Source organism: Balaenoptera physalus (genome assembly GCF_965194825.1).
Source record: "Balaenoptera physalus genome assembly, chromosome: 1".
Lineage (NCBI taxonomy): Eukaryota > Metazoa > Chordata > Mammalia > Artiodactyla > Balaenopteridae > Balaenoptera > Balaenoptera physalus.
Genome location: NC_138882.1, coordinates 115,937,120 through 115,961,473, shown reverse-complemented (window position 1 = coordinate 115,961,473; position 24,354 = coordinate 115,937,120). Strand labels below are relative to the sequence as shown.

At 35.8% G+C, this 24,354-nt stretch overlaps 1 protein-coding gene across 3 annotated transcripts in view; it reads left to right on the top strand.

The window, feature by feature from the left end:
* The window catches only part of CDC7 (cell division cycle 7), a 30,486-nt gene extending 9,349 nt beyond the window's left edge, over positions 1-21,137 (top strand). For all 3 annotated transcript variants that reach the window (XM_082423000.1, XM_082423001.1, XM_082423002.1), the window contains exons 3-12: positions 4,248-4,331; positions 5,812-5,947; positions 9,249-9,342; positions 9,428-9,570; positions 10,490-10,742; positions 11,365-11,460; positions 12,218-12,396; positions 13,208-13,290; positions 15,776-15,925; positions 19,336-21,137. In XM_082423000.1, coding sequence (XP_082279126.1) covers positions 4,248-4,331; positions 5,812-5,947; positions 9,249-9,342; positions 9,428-9,570; positions 10,490-10,742; positions 11,365-11,460; positions 12,218-12,396; positions 13,208-13,290; positions 15,776-15,925; positions 19,336-19,730 — 1,613 coding nt within the window. In that variant the 3' untranslated portion in view covers positions 19,731-21,137. The remainder of the gene's footprint in view (positions 1-4,247; positions 4,332-5,811; positions 5,948-9,248; positions 9,343-9,427; positions 9,571-10,489; positions 10,743-11,364; positions 11,461-12,217; positions 12,397-13,207; positions 13,291-15,775; positions 15,926-19,335) is intronic.
* Positions 21,138-24,354: the final 3,217 nt, after the last annotated feature.

Genomic DNA, 24,354 nt, shown 5'->3' with positions numbered 1-24,354 from the left:
CCTTCATAATATTTAATGAAGACCTAAACAATATTTTACTTTGTGGACTTTTCAGGGTCTTGCCCCAGTCCTCAAAGTATATATTCATTGGTCTCTGCCTTTAGTAGTATTTTCTAGCTTTTGATATGAGTACTCTCTTTCACTGTCTACTCTCATCTCCCAATTCAGAATCTGGGAATTTTTCATTCACTTTGGTCATCAGGAAATTTTTCTGTTGTTCAGAAACATCAAAGTTGTTCTGCAGTGACAGGAAACCTTAATATAAACATAGTTTGAGTTTTGTAGAGATATGTAAGTACATAGTAAGTGAGTGGTGGTGTGGAAGCACATTGAGCTTGCATAGTCATTCACATGGCCTTGCATTACAGTATTTTCTTACTACTTATATTTTCTTCCTGGATATTTCTAACAGTTAACCAGCATCTCTACTACTAACTGCCAGCTCATGTTTATGCAAAGGGAAGTTCCAAAATGCGGAACTCGTAGGAAAAGCATAGAATATTGTAGTTGGAAGGTAAAGTTCATCTAATCCAGTTCCTTTGTTTTAAAGGTTAAAAACCTGAACACTAATGTGGTTTAATTATAGGAGTTGAATCCAGACTCTTTAGATTCCAGGCTTTTTTCTATATCAGCACTGTCCAATAGAACTTTATGCGCTAACAGAAATGTTTGTATGTTGTCACATGTGGCTAAGGTGACTGAGGAAGTTGATTTTTAATTTTATTTAATTTTAATTTAAATAGCCACATGAAACTATGTCATCCTACTACAAAGCTTTTGTAATTAATCATGTATATACAACAAAACATGCACACAAACACTTCAATACATTTAGTAATAAAAAGACCACAAATGGTTCTTGAAATATTTCATCATACCTAAACACCATTAATTGTAAGATACACCATTATTTTATGTACTGGTCAGAAATACTGCCAGTTATACTGTGACAGTGCTTTCCTTAACACCTAGAATTTTTTTTATATAGTTATTGGAAGAGTTCTTTTAGATGTAATTAGACAAATAATTGTATATCTCTGGGACATACATGAAATGGAAAATAAACATTTCAGATCTGTCTCTTCTGAATCACTTTTTATACTCAGACTTGTTGATATCCTATTTTTTTCCCTCACAATATTGTTCTCATACATTAGTTTTTGTTTTTTTTGGCTGCATTGGGTCTTCATTGCAGTGCACAGGCTTCTCACGGCGGTGGCTTCTCTTGTTGCGGAGCACAGGCTCTAGGCGCGCGGGCTTCAGTAGTTGCGGCATGCGGGCTCAGTAGTTGTGGCTCACGGGCTCTAGAGCGCAGGCTTAGTAGTTGTGGAGCACGGGCTTAGTTGCTCCGTGCATGTGGGATCTTCCCGGACCAGGGCTCGAACCCATGTGCCCTGCATTGGCAGGCGGATTCTTAACCACTGCGCCACCAGGGAAGTCCCTGTTCTCAAACATTAGTGATGCAGAATTTCTTTGAAGAATTCATTAAAAAAAAAAAGTCATTGTTAATGAGTTCTTAAGAACAGCCCAGTTATGTGGAGCTGGCCTAGGTTTGATTTCTACTTCACCACCTCTACTATTCCTCCCTACAGCCATTTGGCTCTTAAGGGTTAAATGTGAATGCTCCTCTGTGATTTCTTGAATTTTCTTCAGGTCATTGACACCTGTTGTATAAGTTTTGATGCTGGCCAGCAACAGTTGTAAGTTGCATCCCAATTTCAGAGTCGTTAAAATTGTGTCTTAGAATCAAAGAAATGTAATAACAAATTGAATATATCATTTTAGTGCCTTTTCATGATGCCTTTCCTATGACACTGGAATTTGAAGCTGGTTGGACTTGACACTCATTAGGAATGATTGTAATTGACTGTGGCAACTATTACTGCTAGAAAGCCAGCTTTTCCCCCAGGCCTTGGTTTTGTTTTCCAGGGAGAAATAGTGTGGTAGCTGATGGTGAAGTGACTGCTTTTGTCTTTGGCTTCACTCTGTTGTAACTTGTAAACTTTTGCTTTTTTTTTTTTCCTACAGCTGTCTCTGAACAACCATGAGGATAGTAAGAATTCATTCATTCAACAAACATGCCAGGCAGTTTTCTAAGAGCTGAGTGCATTGTGGTGTATTATACAGACAGGGAGCCTGTACTGGTGGAGCTTATATTCTAGTGGGAGGAGGCAGACAGCAAACAAATAAATAAACAGGATAATTTTATAGTGGATAAGAACTCCAAAGACAATAAACAGGGTAATGTGGATAATGGGAGGAGCACTAATTTAACTAGCGATGTCAGAGGAAACTGTGACAATTGAGCCAGCCATAGGAAGTTATAAGGGAAGAGGATTTCAAGTAGAGGGAATAGTAAGAGCAAAAGCCCTAAAGAAATAATGTTAATAATAGTTACCACAACAATAAGAATCACCAGTATAATTTAATATTTACAATGTGTCGGGCATTGTGTTAGAAGCTGCTCTTGTGTTATGTATATTATTTCATTTAATCCTCAGTATTTCAGCGGCATGTGTACTGTTATGCCCCCTTTTCTATAGATGGGGAAATTAAGGCTCACAGAGGATAAGCTGTGTGCTCTAGAAAGGTCATACCAGCTGGGTAATAGTGGAGCCAGCATTTTGATTTGGGCCTCTCATCTCCAAAACTGGTTCACAGGATTACTGTTATATTGCTTGTTATATTGAAATCCATGAAGCTTCTCCAGTTCATCTGCAAGGTAGATGGGAAGGTGAGGGTAATTTAAGTAAGTTCTTCCCATTACCTTAGATGGAGTGATATAGTGGAAAGGCTACTGGATTAGGTCTTCTTGGCCTCTTATTTAATCTCCACCTCTTCGTATTCTTCACCTCAGATTTATCCTCCACTTGTCATCTTCCTGCTTAAAAACTTTACATGGCCTTCCTTTGCATCCTCTGCCTTTCCTTTCTCAGCCACATTGAATTTTATTATCTCTCCTACTCTCCCCTCCCTCCACAATAATCCATGCCTTTTTCCTTTTCCATGTCTTTGCATAGATAGTAGTTCCTTCCTAAAATGCCTTCTTGCACTTTCTCTACTTGGTGAATGCTTCAAAACACAGGTTAACAGTCACCTGAAGCTTCCTGGCACCTTCAGAAGTGTTCATTCCCCTCCCCCCTTCTACCTAGTAGTATGTGCATTCCTCTAATATTACAGTTAAAATCTTGTATTAAAAGTGAGCTTTTAACATCTGTCTCTTCCACCAGACTAAGCTCCTAGAGAACAGGGGCTTCACCACCTTTGTTCATTTGTATTTTTAATATGCCAATTGCTGGGCATTTTTAAAAACACAGTGTTTGTTAAATGAGTGAGTCTATAAACTTATCAGCAGTACCTCTGTGAAATTGGACAAATGATTTAATTTCCCTGAATATGGATTCCTTCTCTGAAAGATCAGGATAATTATTTCTGTTCTCCCAATATCACAGTGCTATTATGTAGATCTGAAAAGATAATATGTGTGAAGGTGCTTTGAAAATGTCTTAAAACTGTTGCATGATGCAGAGTGTTATTATAACTTTAAAAGTAGCTGATGCTTGGCCTAGATATTGTAATAAAATCTGAGGACTCTTATGTAGTTCTTTTTTGTATCCAGTAGTTTATCACATTTTGTATTATTGCCTCTCTGAATTTTAACCATGTAGGTTTTTGTAAAGAGCTTATATTTATTTAAAAGTAATGATTTTTCTGCTGTCAAGATATAGGATACTACTGGTAATTGGGACAATTTTTAAAGAATATTTTTTTTAACATTTTTGACACCTTTAGTAGACCTTCTTTCTAGAGTATACTGTGAATATTCAATATGTAAAACTTTTCCAAGCCTATAAGATTTTGTATCTTTGGGGGAAAGAAATAGTTTTCAAGAAGATTGCATTGTGTCCTTGTCATGCCATCTAGTGATCACAGCACAAATTGTTTAGTTATTTTTTAAATTTAGCTTCTTCATTGTGTTGCACTCTATGCAGTGACAGTGTATCTATATGTTAGTATGTAATTTCAGAGTAGCAGCAATTGGGTGTGAGTGATTCAGTTACTTTGCAGTTTTGTCTGTTCAAGAGGTGTGTGAGTTAGAGCAACTTGATGGGGTTTTAGTCTTATCATGAGTTTAAGGTTTTTTATAGATATTTTTATTTGTAATATAATTATGTTTTAGAAATTATTTTATTGAGATTTTTTAACCTAAGTAATTAATTGTACCTAAATTCTTTTTTCCTTGATAGGTGTTAAGAAAGATATTCAGAAGCTTTACGAAGCTGTACCACAGCTTGGTAATGTGTTTAAGATAAAGGACAAAATTGGAGAAGGTAATCTGGGGATATACTTCATTATCTTTATAAGCTTTTTTTTCCTCCTGTTTTCCTTTGTATAATCTTGATTTTCATTATTATTTCTTATTGGAAAAATACCCCTTTTAAAAATACTAAGACCATGGTTATATTACTAATTATCAGATTTTCTTTTTTCCTTGGAAAGAATGGAAGAATAAATAAATATTTACAGTAGAATGAACAGTCCTATTTTAACCTTTATAATTTTATACTATTAAAAGTGTTGCTATATTAATAATATATTATTAATGATAATTATGAAAAATAAAAAGTTTAAGATTTAAGTGGGGGGATTTGATCAGGGAAAGCTGAATATTTTTTCTCTTTCTACATTGCGTTTAGGTAGAATTGTATGTTGAACAATGGCAATTTTTCATGGCAAAATGATGAAAATAAAGTGGTAACAATATTTATAGGATAGTCAGTATTTACGTAAATACCATTGAGAGACTGGCAATCATATTGATTGAATGAAGGGTGAATTTGGCAGACAGATGTGAAGGGATTGAGAAGATAAAAGATAATAGAACTTTTTAGTGACTATACTGAGAAATAGTAAATAAAAACTTAACAGTGAAAAAACCCCAAAAAGCAACAAAACTTCCATTTATTCATTGCTTGCTTTTCACAATGGAAAGTGTGAGATGAGAAAAGGCTGAGTCAGTGAAGGCAGAGAAATTAGAAGATGAGATGATTTGGGATGTAAGAAGCAAATCTTTACATTTTTTTTCTTAGCTTTTTTTGAACACTGACTTAGTGTTCAAAAACTTTGTTCTGGAAAACTGATGTCCTCATAACAAGTAGTTAACTATTCCTGGAGAGGGGGAGGAGTGGAGTGTGATCTAAGGCTAATAAGTTTGAAAACTATAGCATGTATAGCTCCCTTTTGGTTATTTATATTGTACTTCAGTACATTAAAGGTCTAGAAATAATCTATCAATTTGCTTTAACTTAGTATTTCTCAGATTTAACTGACCACCAAATCTTATATTTTTTCTGTTTAGTTTCATGGTGAATTTAAAAGTTTAAAAACCTTTTTAAAATAAAAAATGTAGTTTTTTTTTCCCCCTAAGACTGTTATCATTTTTACTTCTAACAGAACTGAATCCAAGTCTTAAGAAAGTAATTTCCAATGATAATATTGTAGAAAGATACTTGGTAGATTGGGTCATACTATGGAAATATTTTATGCTAACTCAGTCAAACAGATTTACTGTATAGCTTTGCTGAATTAATATACTCCCTAAAGATGTGAGGACAGTTAAGAATGTATTGGAAATTGAAAATAAGTTGTATTTACAAATGTGTTTGCTTTTTGTATTCAGTGTCATTAAAATATTGATGACAGATTATGATAATTTTATGGGTTCCAAACAGTTTTTAAGAATATTTTAGCATTGTCTCATAAACATTTTTAAAAACCAAATATTGAAAAATCTAATAAATTGTTTTACAGGCACTTTCAGCTCTGTGTATTTGGCCACAACACAGTTACAAGTAGGACCTGAAGAGAAAATTGCTCTGAAACACTTAATTCCAACAAGTCATCCTGTAAGAATTGCAGCTGAGCTTCAGTGCCTAACAGTGGCTGGGTAGGCAATTTAAAGATATTTTTAATTGAACTGCTGTATATAATTTTTAAGATTTTTAAGTAGATATCTAATAGGGATGATGAGATTGTGGATTAAACATATTCTTCAGTCAGGTATTTGCAGTTTGCTAGTACTTTTCCGCTAATCTTGGAATGGCTAGTTAAGTTTATATTAATTTTTAGAGTGGATTTCTCCTGAGGCTCAGCTTGACTTCCTGCTCTCTTACCACTTCTTTTTCTAATCTTCCTGCCAAATCATAAACCTTGGCTTCCATGGTGTAGATATTTTTTTAAATGTGGGGAACTCATTTCACATCTCCCCAGATATTGACAGCCTCATCTCATATTTTATTTTGAACAACAGAATCCTCTGGCATGTCTTTCTATTTGGTTTCTCTCTGCTAGGTCATTCCTGTCAACATAGAGACATGATGTAGTATCTCTTATCCTCCCTGTACCGCCATCCCTCTTCCAGCTACTCCATCATTTCTTTGCTTACCTTCATGGCCAGACTTCTCAAAAATTACCTGCACAGACTGTTTTCATTTCCACACCCGCCTTTTGCCACACACACACAGTGAGGCTGCTCTCCGCTATGCTAAACGGAAACTACTTTAGAGGCAACCATGACTTTGTTTTGCTGGTTCCTTTTTCTGTTCACATGAACTCCTGGCAGTGTTTAACATAATTGATTTGAACCATTGTCTTTTGACTTCTGTACTACCATATACTCCTTGATTTCTTCCTGCTTTATTTGGCCTTTCATTTTCAGTATCCTTTGCCAGTTCTTCCTCTTCCACCTGACCCCTAAATGTTGGAGTTCCTCAGTGCTTGATCCTGGGCTTTCTTTCTCTAGACTTCTTTAGGTGGTGTCATGTATTCCACGTGGCTTTAAATATATAGTAATGATTCCCATAAGTGTATATCTAACCTCAGACCTCTTAACTGCAGATTTGTATATATCCACCTGACGATTTGATATTTCCATTTGGGTACCTAATAAACATCTCAAACCTAATATGCCAAAAACTAAATTTTAATCCACCTTCACCTGCCCCAAAAATTACCTGTTGCAACAATCTGTTTTCATCTACCCATCTCAGCAAATGGTACCACAGTCTACCTAGTTACTCAAGCCAGAAACCTAGTAATCACACTCAATTTCTCCATTTCTCTCCTAGTCCACTCCATCACCATGTCCTGGAAATTCTGCCTCCAAAATGTATCTAAAATCTCATCCATATCTTTGTCTTCTCAACTGCTATCTCAGTCCAAGTGTAGATTACTACAATAGCCTGCTTCTTCTCTTCCCCTCTTAATCCCATAGTCACAAAACAGCCAGAGTGATGCTTAAAGTATAAAAATATGTATGTATGTAATATAAATTGGATACTATTACTTCCACTACTTAACAGTTCTTCAGTGGTTTCCCAATGTTCTTTGGAAAAAAAATCCAACTTTATCCCATGCCAGCCTTTCCACCTCCTTCACTGTGCTCTATTTTCTTTAGCTACTCAAATTTGTGTCAAGAGCTTTCTCATTTCAGGGCCACTACCCATACTTCTTCCCTATCCAGGAAGATCCCTCCCAGTCCTTGCATGCTGACTCCTCATCTTTCTGCTCTGAGCAAGAATGGTACCACTTCAAAGAGGTCTTCTCTGAATTAGATTCTATTTTTTATTGTCACAGCACCTTTTGATATATTTCAAAACCCTTACCATAATTTGTCATTATTTGTTACCTGGTTTATTATCCATATTGCCCACTATTTAGTAAAGTCCATGAGGGCATAAATCATGTTAATTTTTATTCACCTTCTCATCCTTAATGTCTAACATAGTGTCTGTCAAGTAACAGTGCCCACTAAATATCTATTGAATGAATAAACACACCTATTAATTTGTTTTACACCTCTGTTTATTATAGAAGACAAGAGAATAAGATGGCTTCTGTAAGGCGTGATTACATAATACCTTCTAGTCCCCTGAATAAGATTATTCCTTTTTCCACACTTTAAATAACTCCCTCTACCACTTTTTCTTTCCTTGTTGTTCAAAAATGTGCATGCTAAAAAATGTCTACCTGATCTTGCTTCCTTTCTAGCTCCCACACTGGTTTTTATTCTTTGACAGATATTTCAGGAAAATTGTCTTTATGTTCTGTTTCCATTGTATACTATTTTCCCTCCTTAAATCCTGTTTGGCCTCTTCCTTTCCACTTAAACTGCTTTCTGAAAATTAGTTAATTCCTTTTTGCCAGTTAATTCCTCTTTGCCAGACTGAAAGCCTTCCCTCAGTCCTTATTCTAATTGACCTCCTTGTTGATCATCCCTTCCTTGAAAACTCCTCACTTGCGGATGTCCCTATCTGGGCTTTCTGCTCCTTCCTTATTTTGCCCTCCAGCATGAGACTTTTCCAAGGCTCAGTTTTCTCTTCTCTAATAATTTCACAGCTTTAGGTATCATTTTTCTATAATACTGTCACTGACTTACACTTGACTTCTCACTTAAGATATAGTCTTGTATCTAGATATCTCTGTCAAAATGGTGAGGTTTTGGTTTTTGATGCTTCTTTTCCTGTTTTCTCTACATATTTTGTTGGTATCCATGTTGTTTTACTTACTCAGTCTCAAAACTGTGAAAATCCAGTTTACCCTAGTTTCCTCACCTTTCTCTGAGGTAGTATAGTATAGTGGTTAAGAGTCTAGGTCTGGAGCACACTGCCTGGATTCAAATTCTGGCTCCATGACCTACTAATTGAGTTACCTTGGGGAAGTTCCTTAGCCTGTCTGTCCCTCAGTTTCCTTATATGTTAAAAAAAAAGGGGGGGGTAGGAAATAATGGCACCATCCTTATAGGGTTGTTGTGAAAATTAAGTGAATTTGTTGATAGGTGTGAAGTGCTTAGATCAGAGCTTGGCATGTAGTGAATGTTCAATAAATATTAGCTATTATTAATTTTTACTTGATTTATTTATTACTGTTACCATCTTATCTGCTACTAAGTCTTGTTAATTCATTTTTATTATTCCTCTTTTCCTTCCCATTCTATCACCTCCCCAATTAAAACTGTAATTATCTCGTTTTGAATTATAACCCCATAACTGGTACTGTTTTTGTTTAAAAAAAAAACCTTTATCTTGTATAAGTCAGTTAAATGAGTAATCTCCCCTATATGGTGATTGTTTTAAGTTAGTTTTCTGGCATTATTTATGCATTGCTAAAATTGCATTTTTTAAAAAACTGCATAAAGTTTCAGTTCATTTGACCTTTCTTCTTAAGTTCGTTGTGCATTTTTCCACTAGGGGGCAAGACAACGTCATGGGAGTTAAATACTGCTTTAGGAAAAATGATCATGTGGTTATTGCTATGCCATATCTGGAACATGAGTCCTTTTTGGTAGGTTTTAATATTTCTTGAATTTTTATTAGCTAAATATTTCATTGAAAACAATCTTATAACCTTATTCATAACTTTATTTTAGGACATTTTGAATTCTCTTTCTTTTCAAGAAGTACGGGAATATATGTTTAATCTGTTCAAAGCTTTGAAACGCATTCATCAGTTTGGTATTGTTCACCGTGATGTTAAGCCCAGCAATTTTTTATATAATAGGCGCTTGAGACAGTAAGTATGGAAAGTTACCAGCAAATACTTAACACTTGACGGAATCTGTGCTGTGGGGTCCATCTCTTAGATGCAGAGCATCCTGCAACAGCCACACACATCTTTTTCTGTTTCAGATTTTCACTGTGGTTGAGGAAGGGAAATACCCTCAAGGAGAAGAAAAAATTGTATTAGTAAAACAGTGTACGTCATGAGGTATAGCATGGCTCAGTGGAAATAGCTAAAAGAGACTTAGAAAGGGTCTGGTTTTTTGTTGTTTGTTTGTTTAACCTTATACATTTATCTCTGGGCTTCATTTTTGTTTTCTAGTAAATGAGGGGATTGGACCACATGATAGCCAATTCCATGTTTCAACACTAAAGTTTTGTTTTTTGAATATTTTTTATGCTGATTATATACATAGAGGCATTGTAAGCTGAAAACTTAAAAACTGCTGTTTATATAATGGCTCATATTGAGTATAATAAGGATAATAGAACCATAACTTCTTGGGCTTTTATATTCCTGACTTTTAATTTTTTCTTTAATTAATCAGATTTTTAAACCATGATTTTAATATATTTTTCTTTTAAACTTGTTAATTAAAACTTATCTGCTATGATGCCATCTCTGCCACCATCAGAGGACAAAGGATTGTGTTTACATCCTGCATTCCTTGTTGCCTTGTCTGCACAAGCCATTGGAAGAAGGGGAGAAAAGATGTTTTCTTGTGTGGGATACATCTTTCCTTAATTTTCAGTAGTTAGCTATTAAATCCTTACCTTGTCTGTAAAACTTACTCTTCTTTTTTCAAGAATGTTATAAATCCTTAATTTATCCCCCACAGAATACAGTTTCTGTGTGAATATGGTTTGAGCATATTATGATATTAACTAAGCTTTGTTACAGAGAAGTAAAAGTGCTTATTTTTGTTTCATAGGTATGCCTTGGTAGACTTTGGTTTGGCCCAAGGAACCCATGATACTAAAATAGAGCTTCTCAAATTTGTCCAGTCTGAAGCTCAGCAGGAAAGCTGTTCACAAAATAAATCCTATGTAATCACCGGAAACAAAATTTCATTGAGTGGCCCAGCAGCACCTAAGGAGCTGGATCAGCAGCCTACCACAAAAGCTTCTCTTAAAAGGCCCTACCCAGATGCACAAATTCAGATTAAACAAGGAAAAGATGGAAAGGTTCTACCTCTTTTATTTCTTAAGTACTAATATGGTTCTAGACATGTACTCCATTCAACAGAGGTAGTTACAATTCTAGGATAACACTTGCAACAAAAAAAAATGTTGTTTACACGTGTTATATATTCAGTTGATTAGATTTCACTAAGATTTACAATGGATTGTTTTGATTTCAGAACTGAAAATTTTGCTTGGTAGATTTATAATGTCTTTGTCATTATAATTGCATTATATAACAAAAATGGAAAATAATAAATTTTCCCTGCATGTTATAAAGTTCATATTAATTATCCTTTTTAAAAGAAAGCATTAGTTATAGGGGAAAAATTCTGAAGTGTCTATCTCCATTTTAGCTGCACAGCAAAATGTAACATCCATGCAGGTGGTTTTAGAATTTTTTAGTTATTTATATTTGTGGACTGTGATAACATTGTATGGGGGTTAAGAGTTCTGTCTAGACTGTTTTCTCCTTTCACAGAAGTGTTTTGGTGCCTGAGAATGACTTGGATGCAGCTGTTTTTGTTTTATGTCACTTAACTCTTTCAAAACTATGGCAGAGTACAGCTGGCAGAAAGTGTTAGAGATATAATCCTTATTTTCCTTGTTTTTGTTGGTATTGTAGGAGGGATCTGTAGGCCTTTCTGTCCAGCGCTCTGTTTTTGGAGAAAGAAATTTCAATATACACAGCTCCATTTCACATGAGAGCCCTGCAGTGAAAGTAAGTAATGTAGCTTAATAGTGCAATCATCAGTCAGTCGTACACTGGAGAGAATTTGGGGAATGGCTAGCTTTTATTATCAGTAAGTTTTTAAGAGTTTTGCTTTAGCAGAAGGTATTACTGCTTTGAGCATTTAGTCAATGCTTTCATTTTCTCCAGTTCTGAACTTTTCTTTTGGAATTTTTCGTCATTTTTGATTAGCTGACTATTGTTGCTCTTTCTCTAAAGGAACACTTAGAACGTTAAGGCCTTTTCTCTCATTGGCTGGAACGTGAGCTCCCAACAGCTAACACATTTCTGACACACAGTTGATAGCGTAAAGATGTTTGTAAAATTTACAAAATTATCATCAATGTTAAGTGGTTTTAAATTGACTTATGATATCCTGTAGCAGCTAGATAGCATGAGGAACAAATTAAAACTAATTTTAGCCAATGTAATTGTGCAGTTTACAGTTCTGAAATGCAGTTAGACACTAGAATGTAACTGTTTTGTAACATTTCAGGAAAAGTTCTAATGAAGGTAATACAAATATTCACCAAACTAGGAATGGTTAGTAAATTTTTAATATGTTTATTCAACACAGTAACCTAAAGAGACCTTAAATATTTTGATAGATGAGTGTTTATTTACAATCCAACAGCACATTCAGCAGTTTTGAAAGTTACGCTTCCCCTATTGCTTTTTGCTCTACTAGCATCTCAAAGGCATCATGTTAAATGCCATGAAAATAGAGAATATGACTTTTCTTTTACAGCTTATGAAGCAGTCAAAGACTGTGGATTTACTCTCTAGAAAATTAGCAACAAAAAAGAAGGCTGTTTCTACAAAAGTTATGAATAGTGGTGTGATGAGGAAAACTGCCAGTTCTTGCCCAGCTAGCCTGACCTGTGACTGTTATGCAACAGATAAAGTTTGCAGTATTTGCCTTTCAAGGTAATGTGTTTTGATGGTGCTATAAAATCACCAGCATGCTGCCAGACAAGATGAGAAATTGCATTGATTTTGGTGGACAGTTGATTTGAGTGAGTGAAAGGGAACAATGCAGTTCTGTGAACTGCATAGGCACTAATGCAGATTGGTACCTTGAAGAGCAAAGGACAAGTATTGTCATATTTGTTCCATTGACATGCAAATGCTCTTTGCTTTTACATGCAAATAATTTTGGTAGGGGTAGGGATAGCTCTTAATGAAACTTCAGAATTGCATGTTTTACTTGCTGATTTAATCTTGTTTTCTTTCTTTATTCCTGCCTGTGTAGAATAACCTGAACCAAATACTAGAACTCTTCTCTCACTCCCACCTTCAACTGTTTGCCACATAAATTTCTTTCTTCCCTTCGACTTTTATAAGCTTTCATGAGCCTTTCCTGATTAACGCAAGTATATAAGTGAACAGGTATCTCAGAAATTAATCACTCCAAACAGAAATAAATTTTTATACCTCAGAGTTCCCATTGTATTCTATTTTTCTGTTATGGTTCTTACCATGTACTACCTCTTTTTATGCCTGGAAGTTACCTTAAAACCCTTCTGGAATAAGGCCTGGGAACTGGTGTGGGGGGAGAGACCTATAGAAACAAAATCCAGGATTTTCATCACACTGGATTATCATTTGCTTTGTAATAACTTATATTTATATAGATATCAAGGTAGAATTTACTGTGAACTAAATTGATAAATGTTTCTTTTGGTCTTAAATAATTAAACTTTACATAACTAGAAAAATCTTATTTCATCATCATAAGGCAGCAACAGGTTGCACCTAGGGCAGGTACACCAGGATTCAGAGCACCAGAGGTCTTGACAAAGTGCCCCAACCAAACTACAGGTATGTTGCACTAGAAATACAGAACCCAGTTAAATTGGTTGCCGTGGGTGTATTTTATTTTATGATTTTTGTCTACTTATGATTAAATTTGAGCTCTGCTGCTTTTAACTAAGTTATGTAAGTGGTTCTAGCAGTGTGGCATTCCCATTTTTGAGATAGTGCTATTTGTGAAAGCTCCTAATCCTAGTGTTTCCTTTTTTTTTTTTTTACCCGATAGATTGCATTTTGCTTATCTATTTACAAGATGATTTTACCAGGAATAATTTTAACATCACCTTTGTGGGGGGAAGAATTGTGTTTAGTAGTATTTGCTAACTTAAGACTTGAAACATTTTGTGTTTGTCTAATACCTCAAAATTCTTCTGTGATACGCATATGATTGTGTGTTTGATTAAAATTTTTTGTTGTGAAAACAATATAATAGCATTAAAGAGATTTTTGAAAAAGAAAAAAGTCTACAGCCTGAAAGAGTTGTCATGGAACATCTTATTGAATAGATGAACCCTGCTATTCACTTGGATTATGGACCTTACAGAAATGTATTCATTTTTTCTATGTTTATTCTGTGCTTGCTAATGATATAAAAAATGAATGAAATTCTCTGCTTACACTCTGGTCAGGACACACTTGCAAATATAAAATAATCTGTTAAGTATGGTTATAAAACTTTATACAGAGTATTTTAAGGGTATCTAACCTTATCTGAAGGGATTATGGAAGGAAGTTCATGGAAGATAGAACATCTGAAAAGAGAATGTAAATTGGAGTGAGGGGTTTGCATGAGCAGAGGAACTCAAGAAATAGCATGGTCATACAGGAATCAATAAAAGTTTAGTGTTGCTGGAATGTATGATGAAAGTCAAGGAGTGTCGGATCACAGTTGTTATATGGCTTGGACTGTATCCTGTAGGTTTTGGAAAGTTATTCAAGGAAAAGGGATGGTAATAATTGTATTCTAGATGGGTCATTCTGGCAGGTGTACAGAGGGGACCAGGTCCAGGTGAGAGATGATGAAAACCTGAACGAGGGCAGTAATAATACAAATGAACAGAAAAGTGAAGAATTGGGGACTTCCTGGCGGTCCAGTGGTTAAGACTTCACCTTCCAGTGCAGGGTGTGCAGGTTCGATCCCTGGTCAGGGAGCTAGGATCCCGCATGCCTCACGGCCAAAAAACCAGAACATAGAACAGAAGCAGTAGTGTAACAAATTCAATAAAAACTTTAAAAATGGTCCACATCAAAAAAATCTTTGAAAAGAGAAGCGAAATATTGGAAAGGCAGAGCTTGATGGATAATTGGATGTAGGATTTGGGTATGAAGTGGTGGGGAAAAGGCATCCAGGATGTTTATCAGACTCCTAGATTGGGAGATTTGAATGGGTACCAGTAACCAAGGGGAGAAGAAGTAACTGGTGTACAGGGAAAGATGAAGATGATTGGGGGCATAATTGGTTTGCGATATATGTGGAACATCCAGATAGAGATGTCCAACAGGATAAAAGTAAGTGAAGCACAGGGAAGTCTGGACTGGAAATACAGTTGACTGTCATCATTACTATATAAAAGGTAGTTGAAGCTGTGAAGTGTATGGGCCAATAAGGGAGAGTATATAGGGTAGAAGCCGGAACTCTGGGTAACCTCAGCCCTTAAGGCTTGGAGAAAACATTGAAGGAGCAGGCGGAGGTACAAAGGGAACCAAGAAAGGCAGATGACGCAGTGGCCAAGGGAGTAGAGCCAATAACTTGATGATACTGGGAGTTCAGCCATTAGGAGAGAAGATGTCCCTAAACACTTTTTTTTTTGGCCACACGGCATGTGGGATCTTAGTTCCCCGACCAGGGATCGATCCCATGCCCCTTGCAGTAGATGCGCAGAGTCTTAACCACTGGACAGCCAGGGAAGTCCCCCTAAACATTTTTTTAAAAAATGAGTTTCTTCACATGAGGCTGAGCTGGTCTTAATCATAACTGCCAGAGTTCTAGAGATTAATAGTTTCTACAGCAAAAGTTAGGGTTAACATCTTGCTGAAGACGAGCTTCTAATGTTTAATACTTTTCGCTAAAGTGAAACACTTTCATTACTATGGTGTGTAACTCTTGGGGTACATCCAGATTTTTTCCTACATAGCTACTTTGGATTTATTTTGATGTTATAAAATGTGCATTTACTTAGTGATGAAATATCCTTTTAAACTTAGCAACTTTCATGTTGCTCGAGAAAGAAAATACTGTATTTTGCATTAAGGATGTTAAACCAGGGATTCTTAACCCTGAAATCATTAAAAGCACCTGAGGAACTTCAAAAAAAAATACTGATGCCTGAGCCCTACTCCAGAACAATTAAATCAGAACCTCTGAAGGGATTGGCCAGGGCATCAGAATTATTTTAAGGCTCTTAAGAGGATTTGAATATACAGGAAAGGTTGAGAACTGCTGATGTAGGAGTAAAATTATAGATTGAGGATTTTTTTTTGTTTTCTGTTACAGCAATTGACATGTGGTCTGCAGGTGTTATATTCCTTTCTTTGCTTAGTGGACGATATCCATTTTATAAAGCAAGTGATGATTTAACCGCTTTGGCTCAAATTATGACAATTCGTGGATCCAGGGAAACTATCCAGGCTGCTAAAACTTTTGGTAAGCAATTTTATAGAACAAAACAAATACCTTTGATTATCTCCTACAAATCACTTAATAAATTATTATGAAATTCTCTTTACAAATAAACATATTCATAATGTTCTCTGATATTAGATACAAAGTTTCTCAATTGCTTGAAAATTAATTGCATTGTGTAAGAAAATAATTTATCACTTCTCTTCTCTACATGTAATCAGTTTATCTTATCAAGTGCAGAGTACTACGCTTTTCCAATATTTAAAGTTCAACTTTATAATCTTAAACAAAAGAATAAGGAATAAAATCTTAACTCCCTGTGGTTATGGTTTCACTTTATTCCATAAATATTTTTCATAATATGTTTTAATTTGTTTATTGTATATTTATTAAGCATCAGGTGCTCTTGGGCCTGCCTTAAATACTCTTAGTCTGTATTAACAAGTAAATAGTTAATTCTAATACAGTGTAGTAAGGACTGCAGTAGGGGACATAATAGGATGCATGTTGTTGTCAGGTTCCTTAGGGTTAGAGTAGCTGAGAAGTGAAATGAACAGAATACCTTTACTGATGGAGTAATATTGTAAGCATTTATTGGACGTGGGAAGTCATCTTAGCTACACAACTTCTTGTACTTCAAGTCTGGGATATGCAGTGTACCTCATAGGGCACCTGAGAATTATCTCAGCCTTGCTCTTGCCAACAACTTGAATTCAAATGGCCACCTTGTATTTATTCTCCATGCACAATTATAGTTAATACTTTCCAAAGTGGGTGGGTGTGATTGAGTCAGCATGCTGCCCCAAAATATGGAACACTTCTTTGGGACAAAATTTCAGTCAACCCACCTCAAAAGTCGTTGGGCTGCCTCTTGCCCAGCCCCCAAATCAGTGGGTCTTAATCAGGGGTGCATATCAGAATTATCTGAGGAACTTCAAGAAATACATATGCCTGTCTCACCACACCTATTCCTGGAAAATATGGTTCAGAAAAGTATGATACCTAGAAAGCGTTGAGACTTGTTAGTTTGAAAACACAAGTGATTTTGACTAAGAACATTTCTGAGTAAGAATCACTGCAAAAATGATTGTCCCTCGCTTGGGCACCAGTGCTGTGGTCAGATCCACCAGGAAGGCTTAGTGGTGATTGTGGTTCTGCAGCACAGTCTACGACTTGCACCTTTCTTGAAACTATAATAAGAAAATTTTATCTGAGGGTGATAGGGTGAGATATTACATACACACATGGGAAATGGAACCATGAAGCAAAGCCTTGGAAATTGTATTCTTACATGAGAATGTTTATTTTCAACTGATGGGGAAAACTATCATCTGCTATTGAATAACTTCATAAGAAGTTTATGAACATGAAATTTATCAAACGCTAAAACATTTTGTTGAAGAGCTCAAATCTCCCCCATTTGTAATAGTAAATAATGACCAAAAATGGAAGTGCAACATCTAACAAAAAAACACTGTAGGGCAAGCATCATGATAGCAGGCAAGGGCTTTTAGAGATTTATCATTGTAATGCTTGTTCTCATATTTTTAAAAATGCTGTACAGCACTTGTCTTAGTTTCATTAGTATGACTTCTGTAGTTACAGCTGACCCTTGAAAAACGTGGGTTTGAACTGCTTGGATCCACTTATTTGCAGATATTTTTCAATAGGTACTACAGTACTGCACGATCCACAGTTGGTTGAATTCACATATCAGAACTGCAGATACGGAGGACAGACTATAAATTTATATGTAGATTTTTGACTGCGTGGGGGTCAGCCCTCCTGACTCCCTTGATATTCAAGGGTCAGCTGTATTGCAGTCAAATCTTACTATAACTTTGGGCTGAATACAAAAGGATTCAGAACTTCAACAACGATGACCTTGTTCCCCTTTATGACCCAAAGAGACTTACCAGAACAGCAGGAGCACTTCTCTACTTCTCTTGTGTTGTGTGTAACCTTCCCCTCTGTCCTCAACCCCTAGACCTGGCCCCATTGTAGACTGTCATTAAGTACTCGTTGAATTAAATAAATTCAGAAGAAAAACCTTGAGCTATTCTCCTCTGGCTATAATTTTTTAGAGAGAATAGGAATAATGAAATAGATTTAAAAGTAAAACAGGATTAACACGCTCTACCCTCACAAACTTAGTTTTGGGTAGTTTATTTCCTTTGTCCCTCACTGCTTCCCCCCACCACCTTTTTTCCCACCACCTTAGTCCACCTATCCAGCAGAGATGAGTGTATGTAAAAGTAACTTTTTATCACCCAGAGATAGATTGTTTTGTTAACGATCCACATACCCCAGAAAGGAATCTAAGTGCTATGCAAACTCATTGTTTAGAGCCATTTCTATTTAATAAGGAAATAATACGGCAAAAGTAACAGACTATTGCCTATTTGTGTGCCTAGCTTATTTTTGCCGATATCTAATAATTTTGTTGGGGAATTGTTTCAAAGACATTTATATTTTTTAAAACAAAGATCTGGTTGGTTTATTAACTGATTTTAAAACATTTATTGAGACCATATGTGTACTAGGTTAGATAGACTATTATTGCGTCTCTTCTCATAGAGCTTAAATTCTAATGGGAGAGAAAAAATAAATACATACTGTCAGACAGACGGGTGGTATTGAGAAAAATAAAAGGGGAAAGGGAGTGAAGAAGGCTTAGCTATTTTGAATAGGTTGGTTAAGGACAGCATCTGTAATAAGGATGTGATATTTGAACAAAGATGTGAGAAGCTGAATAATGCCTTTTTGTCTAGTCCAACAGGCATTAATTGAGAACCTAGTATGTACCTAGTATGGATGTCTAGGTTTTGGGGGTTCGAAGATAAAAAAGACAGTCCCTATCTTCAAAGGCTCATAGTCTAGCAGGTGAGACAGACATATATTTTATCAGTTACAATACAGAACAGCAAAAGTAATAATAGAAACCTTCACAGGATATAGCAGAAGCTTAGAATGATCAACTCTGTGAGTGTCAGGCCTCTTAGAGGTAACGCTTGAACTGAGTGGTGCCCTAAGTGGGAGTATTCTGGGCACGGAGTTGAGGGGGAGGTGCAGGGCATCCTAATCAAAGACAGGAACCATGTAGTCAGAGGCATGTAGAAGCTTGGAAGAGGGAGAGGGAATGGGAGCTGCAGCTGATTAAAGATTACAGAAGAATATAATGAAGCTGGAGACTTTGACAGAGTCAAGTGTGTCCTTATTAAGCCACTGCTTTCTACTTACTATCTTTCACTTTATGATTTGACCTTCAACTATGTAAGGTAAAACACAACTTAAATATAGCACGTGATGTTCTATCTCATATTCAGTGTAAATATATCCAAAAAGCATGCAGTTGGACTTGCATGTTTCTCATGGGAGAGACTTCTGATATAGTCAAATAATATAAAATATGTATATTTTTTCTCTTTTAGGCAAATCAATATTGTGTAGCAAAGAAGTTCCAGCACAGGACTTGAGAAAACTCTGTGAGAAGCTCAGAGGTGTAAATTCTAACACTCCTAAATTAACAAGTGATATACAAGAGCTCACTTCTCAAGACCCAACTTTTTCAGAGAAGATGGACCATAAAGCTGCTCACCTCATACAAACACCTAAAGCACAACACTCAGGGAATTCATTGTATAAAGGGGACAGTAGTGGCTGTGGGAGTAATTTTGATGAGTCTCCTACCAATCTAGAAGGCTGGGATGAGGTACCTGATGCAGCTTACGACCTGCTTGATAAACTCCTAGATCTAAATCCGGCTTCAAGAATAACAGCAGAAGAAGCTTTGTTGCATCCATTTTTCAAAGATATGAGCTTATGATTATTGTTCTTTAAAGTTTGCTGTTGTGTATTATGAGGTGAGGTGAAAAAGAGTTATTTGTAATAGCCATAAATTCTTGATTGGAGACCCGGGCAGGGTGAATAATTTATTTAAAAATTTTAGTATTTGCTCTCCTGGCAGATTCTAAAATATGGATTAAGATTATTTAAGATGACTAGGATAGTTCTTAGACTAACAAAATGAACTTTGAGTTAGATCTACCCGAGTAGAATCAGATCTTTCATTTCCCTAATTGCTTGTCACTGCCATATGCAGAAATAAGAGCAGTCTTAGCCTAGTACATAGGGGTTCAAGGTACGAGTCTTAAAATTAAGGGTTGTGACAGGGATTAAATGAGTCAAAAGACTTAGCTTACTGGTTTCTTTGAACTATCTGTACTTTTGGAAAACTCCACCTGGTCCTGGTACTCTAACCATTCTGTAGGTAAAGAAGATAATTTCCTTTTCTAGAGGCATATATTATACCTTTTATGAACACTAAAACAATGAAAAAATATTGGGGGGATATTACTTGAAATTGAATTTAATTTATTCATTTTTTTAAAAGTATTTTGTGAAAGCATTTTTTGTGTGAATTGCCATGTTTTTCTTAATGGTTTCTCTTGATTTTTCTGCCTTCTCTACCCTCACCTAACACATTCTCCTTGGAAATTTTATGATACTTTCCACAGAGTTTCTGGGTGCTTTGTTAAATATTGCCTGTGTTCACAGTTGAGAAATTAAAATAGTGTGTTCACTGGTTGATAAAGGGAAGCTGCAGGACTATGGTGAAGATTGATAGTCCAAAATGCTTTTCTTTTTCTCTGAATGTGTATGGTTTTTTCATACCATCTTAGATATGATTAGGTAGCTGCTAAAAGGAAAAGTGAACACAGAATTGAGAATATTATTGGAGATTTTTCCTCTGGCTAGAGCCATTCTATACCCTGTTTTGACCAAGTTGGTCCTGCTCAGAGAAGGATGCTTACTAGAGTCTTGGGGTAGGTTGGGAAGAGTTCTAAAGAAGTAGGCAATGCAGAAAAGGAACTAAGAGGTTTATGTATTATGACATTCCAAAATGATATACATATCAATGACAGCATATCAAATTTACTATGGGAAATAAGTCTGCGAGTGTGGGTCTGCTGAGAAGTTTCCCACTTAGTAGTCATAGAGTTATAGTACAGCTAAGGTAGATACAACATTCTTTTTGTTGTTTTGAGCACTGAAGTTAGTATGTCTTATCTATACTCCGTTTGGCAAGTATTATATATATATATATATATATATATATATATATACCATTACCATTGATCTGCTAGCTTCTCATGCTGTAATCTTTTTAAAAAAAAAACTTTAATGTTCTTGAATTTGTATGTTTAATAAAGTCATCCTTTTATATTTTTTATGTCAATGTCAGACTACTCATTTGAAAAATGCCCTTTTTTAAAAAAGTATTGACCACTAGGAGTATTTGCCTTCTGAGACTGATGAATTCTCTCTGTTCAACAAATAGTTGGTAGTAAGTTAACAAACATTGACCTGACTCAAGTAATATATGAAAGATAGATGTATTTCTTTATAGAAATGTGGCTCACAATCAAGTTAACATATTCTCAGAAAATTAACAGGAAGAAAAATTTACCAAACGTGCAAGTAAGGAGACATTCTCTAAGAAAGTTTAATATTCAGGGCTGTGGTTTCAACTTTCCATTAATGTCTTTTGAATAGAAAAGTTGAAATACTCGACTTTAAGAATAGAATTTGGTTGATATGTAAGGGAAGGTAAAAGGAGCTAGTGTTTTAAAAGATATCCAGTGTTACAAGTTAGTTAGTTCTCAGGGAATTTCAATCCCACTAGAGAATGTTGCCTCAATTTTTGGTGTTTTGTAGTTAAAAATTAGGAAGGCGCTTCCCTATTCATATTCTTCAGGTTTTTCAGCCTTCTGAACACTATTTTACAACAACAGATATCTCCCTAAAAGATGATATTAATAGGCAGAATAGTCATTTCTAGGGAAAGACTGAGAAGGTAACTAGTTAATGCCATTTCCTATTACTATGGAATCTCCCAGAATATTCAGCTATTTTTCATTGTCAGCTTTTTAAAATTCTTATTGCTCAGACTCTTGAGATAAAACTGTTATGGGTGTTTTCATTTAATAAGCCTTAGACATTTATAACTATTAATACAACAAGCTACAAGTATTGGTTTTCAAAACAGGCTGCAGCTCTCTAGCATTTTTAATGAAACTTTTCCTTATAAGGAGATGCTTATGGTTGTCTTAATGACCTAAATAAAAATGTGGCTCAAGAATGGTTATTCCAAAGAATTAAACTTAGTTTATTCAAAATCTGAACATAAGTCATCAAGCAATGTTATTAATCTCTTACGTTCCTGGCATCAGTAACAAAATGGTGTTACAGATGTCAGAATATTGATTGCATGAAATCTTGAAACCCACAAAACTCGTAGGCTTAGGTCTTAGTAATTTCTGCTGTTTATGTAATTTCAGCCCTACGCGTCACCGAAAAGTTATTTATCTTAAGAAACTGTGGCCAAATTTGGCGGGTAATGCTGTCTGCCAGTGTCTGCAGATGTATTGTTTCCGCCTACAACTGTGTGTGCTGTCTGTGGTCTTTAAAGAACACTAACACCAGGCAGAAATGTCAATTCTCTGTTCAGATTTTTTCCTATGTTCTTAGAACTGATGTTGCCATTTCCTAATTTTGTCAAATTCGGTGTTTGAACTATCTTCCTTTCTTGAAAGGTGGATATTATCGCCCATGTACTAGATAAGTAATCAGTAGTTAATGCTGTGTCAAACTACAGCAAGATTTTCAACAAAGTCACCACAAAGTTCAGTGCTAAGGCAAGTATATAGTAAATAACGACATTTTAGATACCTGAAGTAAAAAGGCATGATCTTCGCAAAGCAGTTGGAAGTTGGGTGAGAAAATTATAAAAATGAAGTTCAGAAGAAAGAGATTGCAAAATAGTTTGTGCTTAAAAATAGTTTGTGCTTAATGTGAGCTGCTATTTTTTTTTTTTTTTTTCTCAATAGAAGAAAATGAACTAAGAGACTAGAATTTCCCTGATCTCTGTTTTGAGTACTTTAAAAAATCAGCAATGTATGTAAAAGAATTCGAGAGGACCAAAAAACTTATTTGGAGAGTATGTACAAACCCTTTATAAGGCAAGAAAGATGACTACAAAACAGATGTAAATGTTTTATCTTTTGGGCCGTGCTGGGGTTTATGGGATCTTAGTTCCCCGATCAGGGATCTAACCCAGGCCCCCAGCCATGAAAGCACTGAGTGGTAACCACTGGACTGCCAGGGAACTCCCAAGATGTAAATGGTTTAGAATTTTGATGCACTGAATGCAAAACGCCCATTTAAACTTAACACATGACACTGTCCTAGCCCTTAAGCAGATTCCATCTCAGACCCTACTGAAGCAATTCTTTGAGGAAAGTAATGGATTTAACACTAGAAAATTTAATCCTATCTTATGAAGGGAAATGAAGACCAAATAGTGTCTAGATTGATCTCTACTTCTAGATTTAGAGAAGGCCAAGGTCACCCACTCTAGTAGGGAACGAAGAAGATGAACCAAGGGATAGGCTTCCGACATCCTGAAATCAGAACAGTAATAACGACACTGTCAGCTGCAGGGGTGAGTGGCACAAATCAGAAAATGAAAGAGCCGTCTGATAATTCTTTCTAATTTTTGCATATGTTTCTTGTCTACATTCTATTCATGGTGTGTTTTTATATGTGTGTATTTAATTATGTATTCACCCTTTGTGTAAATTCCTTCTGTAATTTCTCTGAAGACTGTAGCATATGATCCAGAAATGACTCCAACTAGGACAAAACTAAGACAGTAAATCAGAAACAGATGTATGGCTCCGTAGCTTCACATTGTTGTTTCAGCTCTGTCCATAAGCAAAAGGAGCAGGGGGCCCGGGAATCCAGCCACCTTCGAATTTCTCTAGACACTCATCTTACTGCTTTTTTACCCGATGGAAGTTTCTCTGTTTCTTCTGGCATGTTGCTGGTCTTCCTACACACAAACGTTCTGACTGAAATCAAAACCAGTCCCACTGTATGTGTATGTATGAGTCATCTTTAGACAAATATGATCAATGCTCCTTTACGCTTTTCCCCAAGGTTAGTGAAATGAATGTCTGGTGTTGTGTGAGTGTCCTTTTTGTCATTTTCACTTTTTATTTTAAAACTCCATAAATGGCCATATCAAATGTGTACTCCTCTTTAAAATTTCAATCACTTTTATGTGTTAAACACCACCATCTTTACATCTCTATGTTGCGTATTATGAAGAAACATCTTTTTTGTTTGCCCCTGTACAGTGTGAGTGACTAGGCATTTATTGAGTGGGTGTTCAATGGATATTTGTTGAGTGCATGCATTTAAGTTACACTTAATTAATCTGCTTCTTTTGGCAAGATATAAGCCAAAAGCCTCTCTTAAGAAGGGTGCCTATTTTTCCTGTTTGGTACAACTTATTTGATAGGGAGTGACACCAAATGGTAAGAAAAATGAAATGCCTCATCCCTCCTTACATAATCTCTTTCCAGTCGACCGTCTCCTCCCACTCC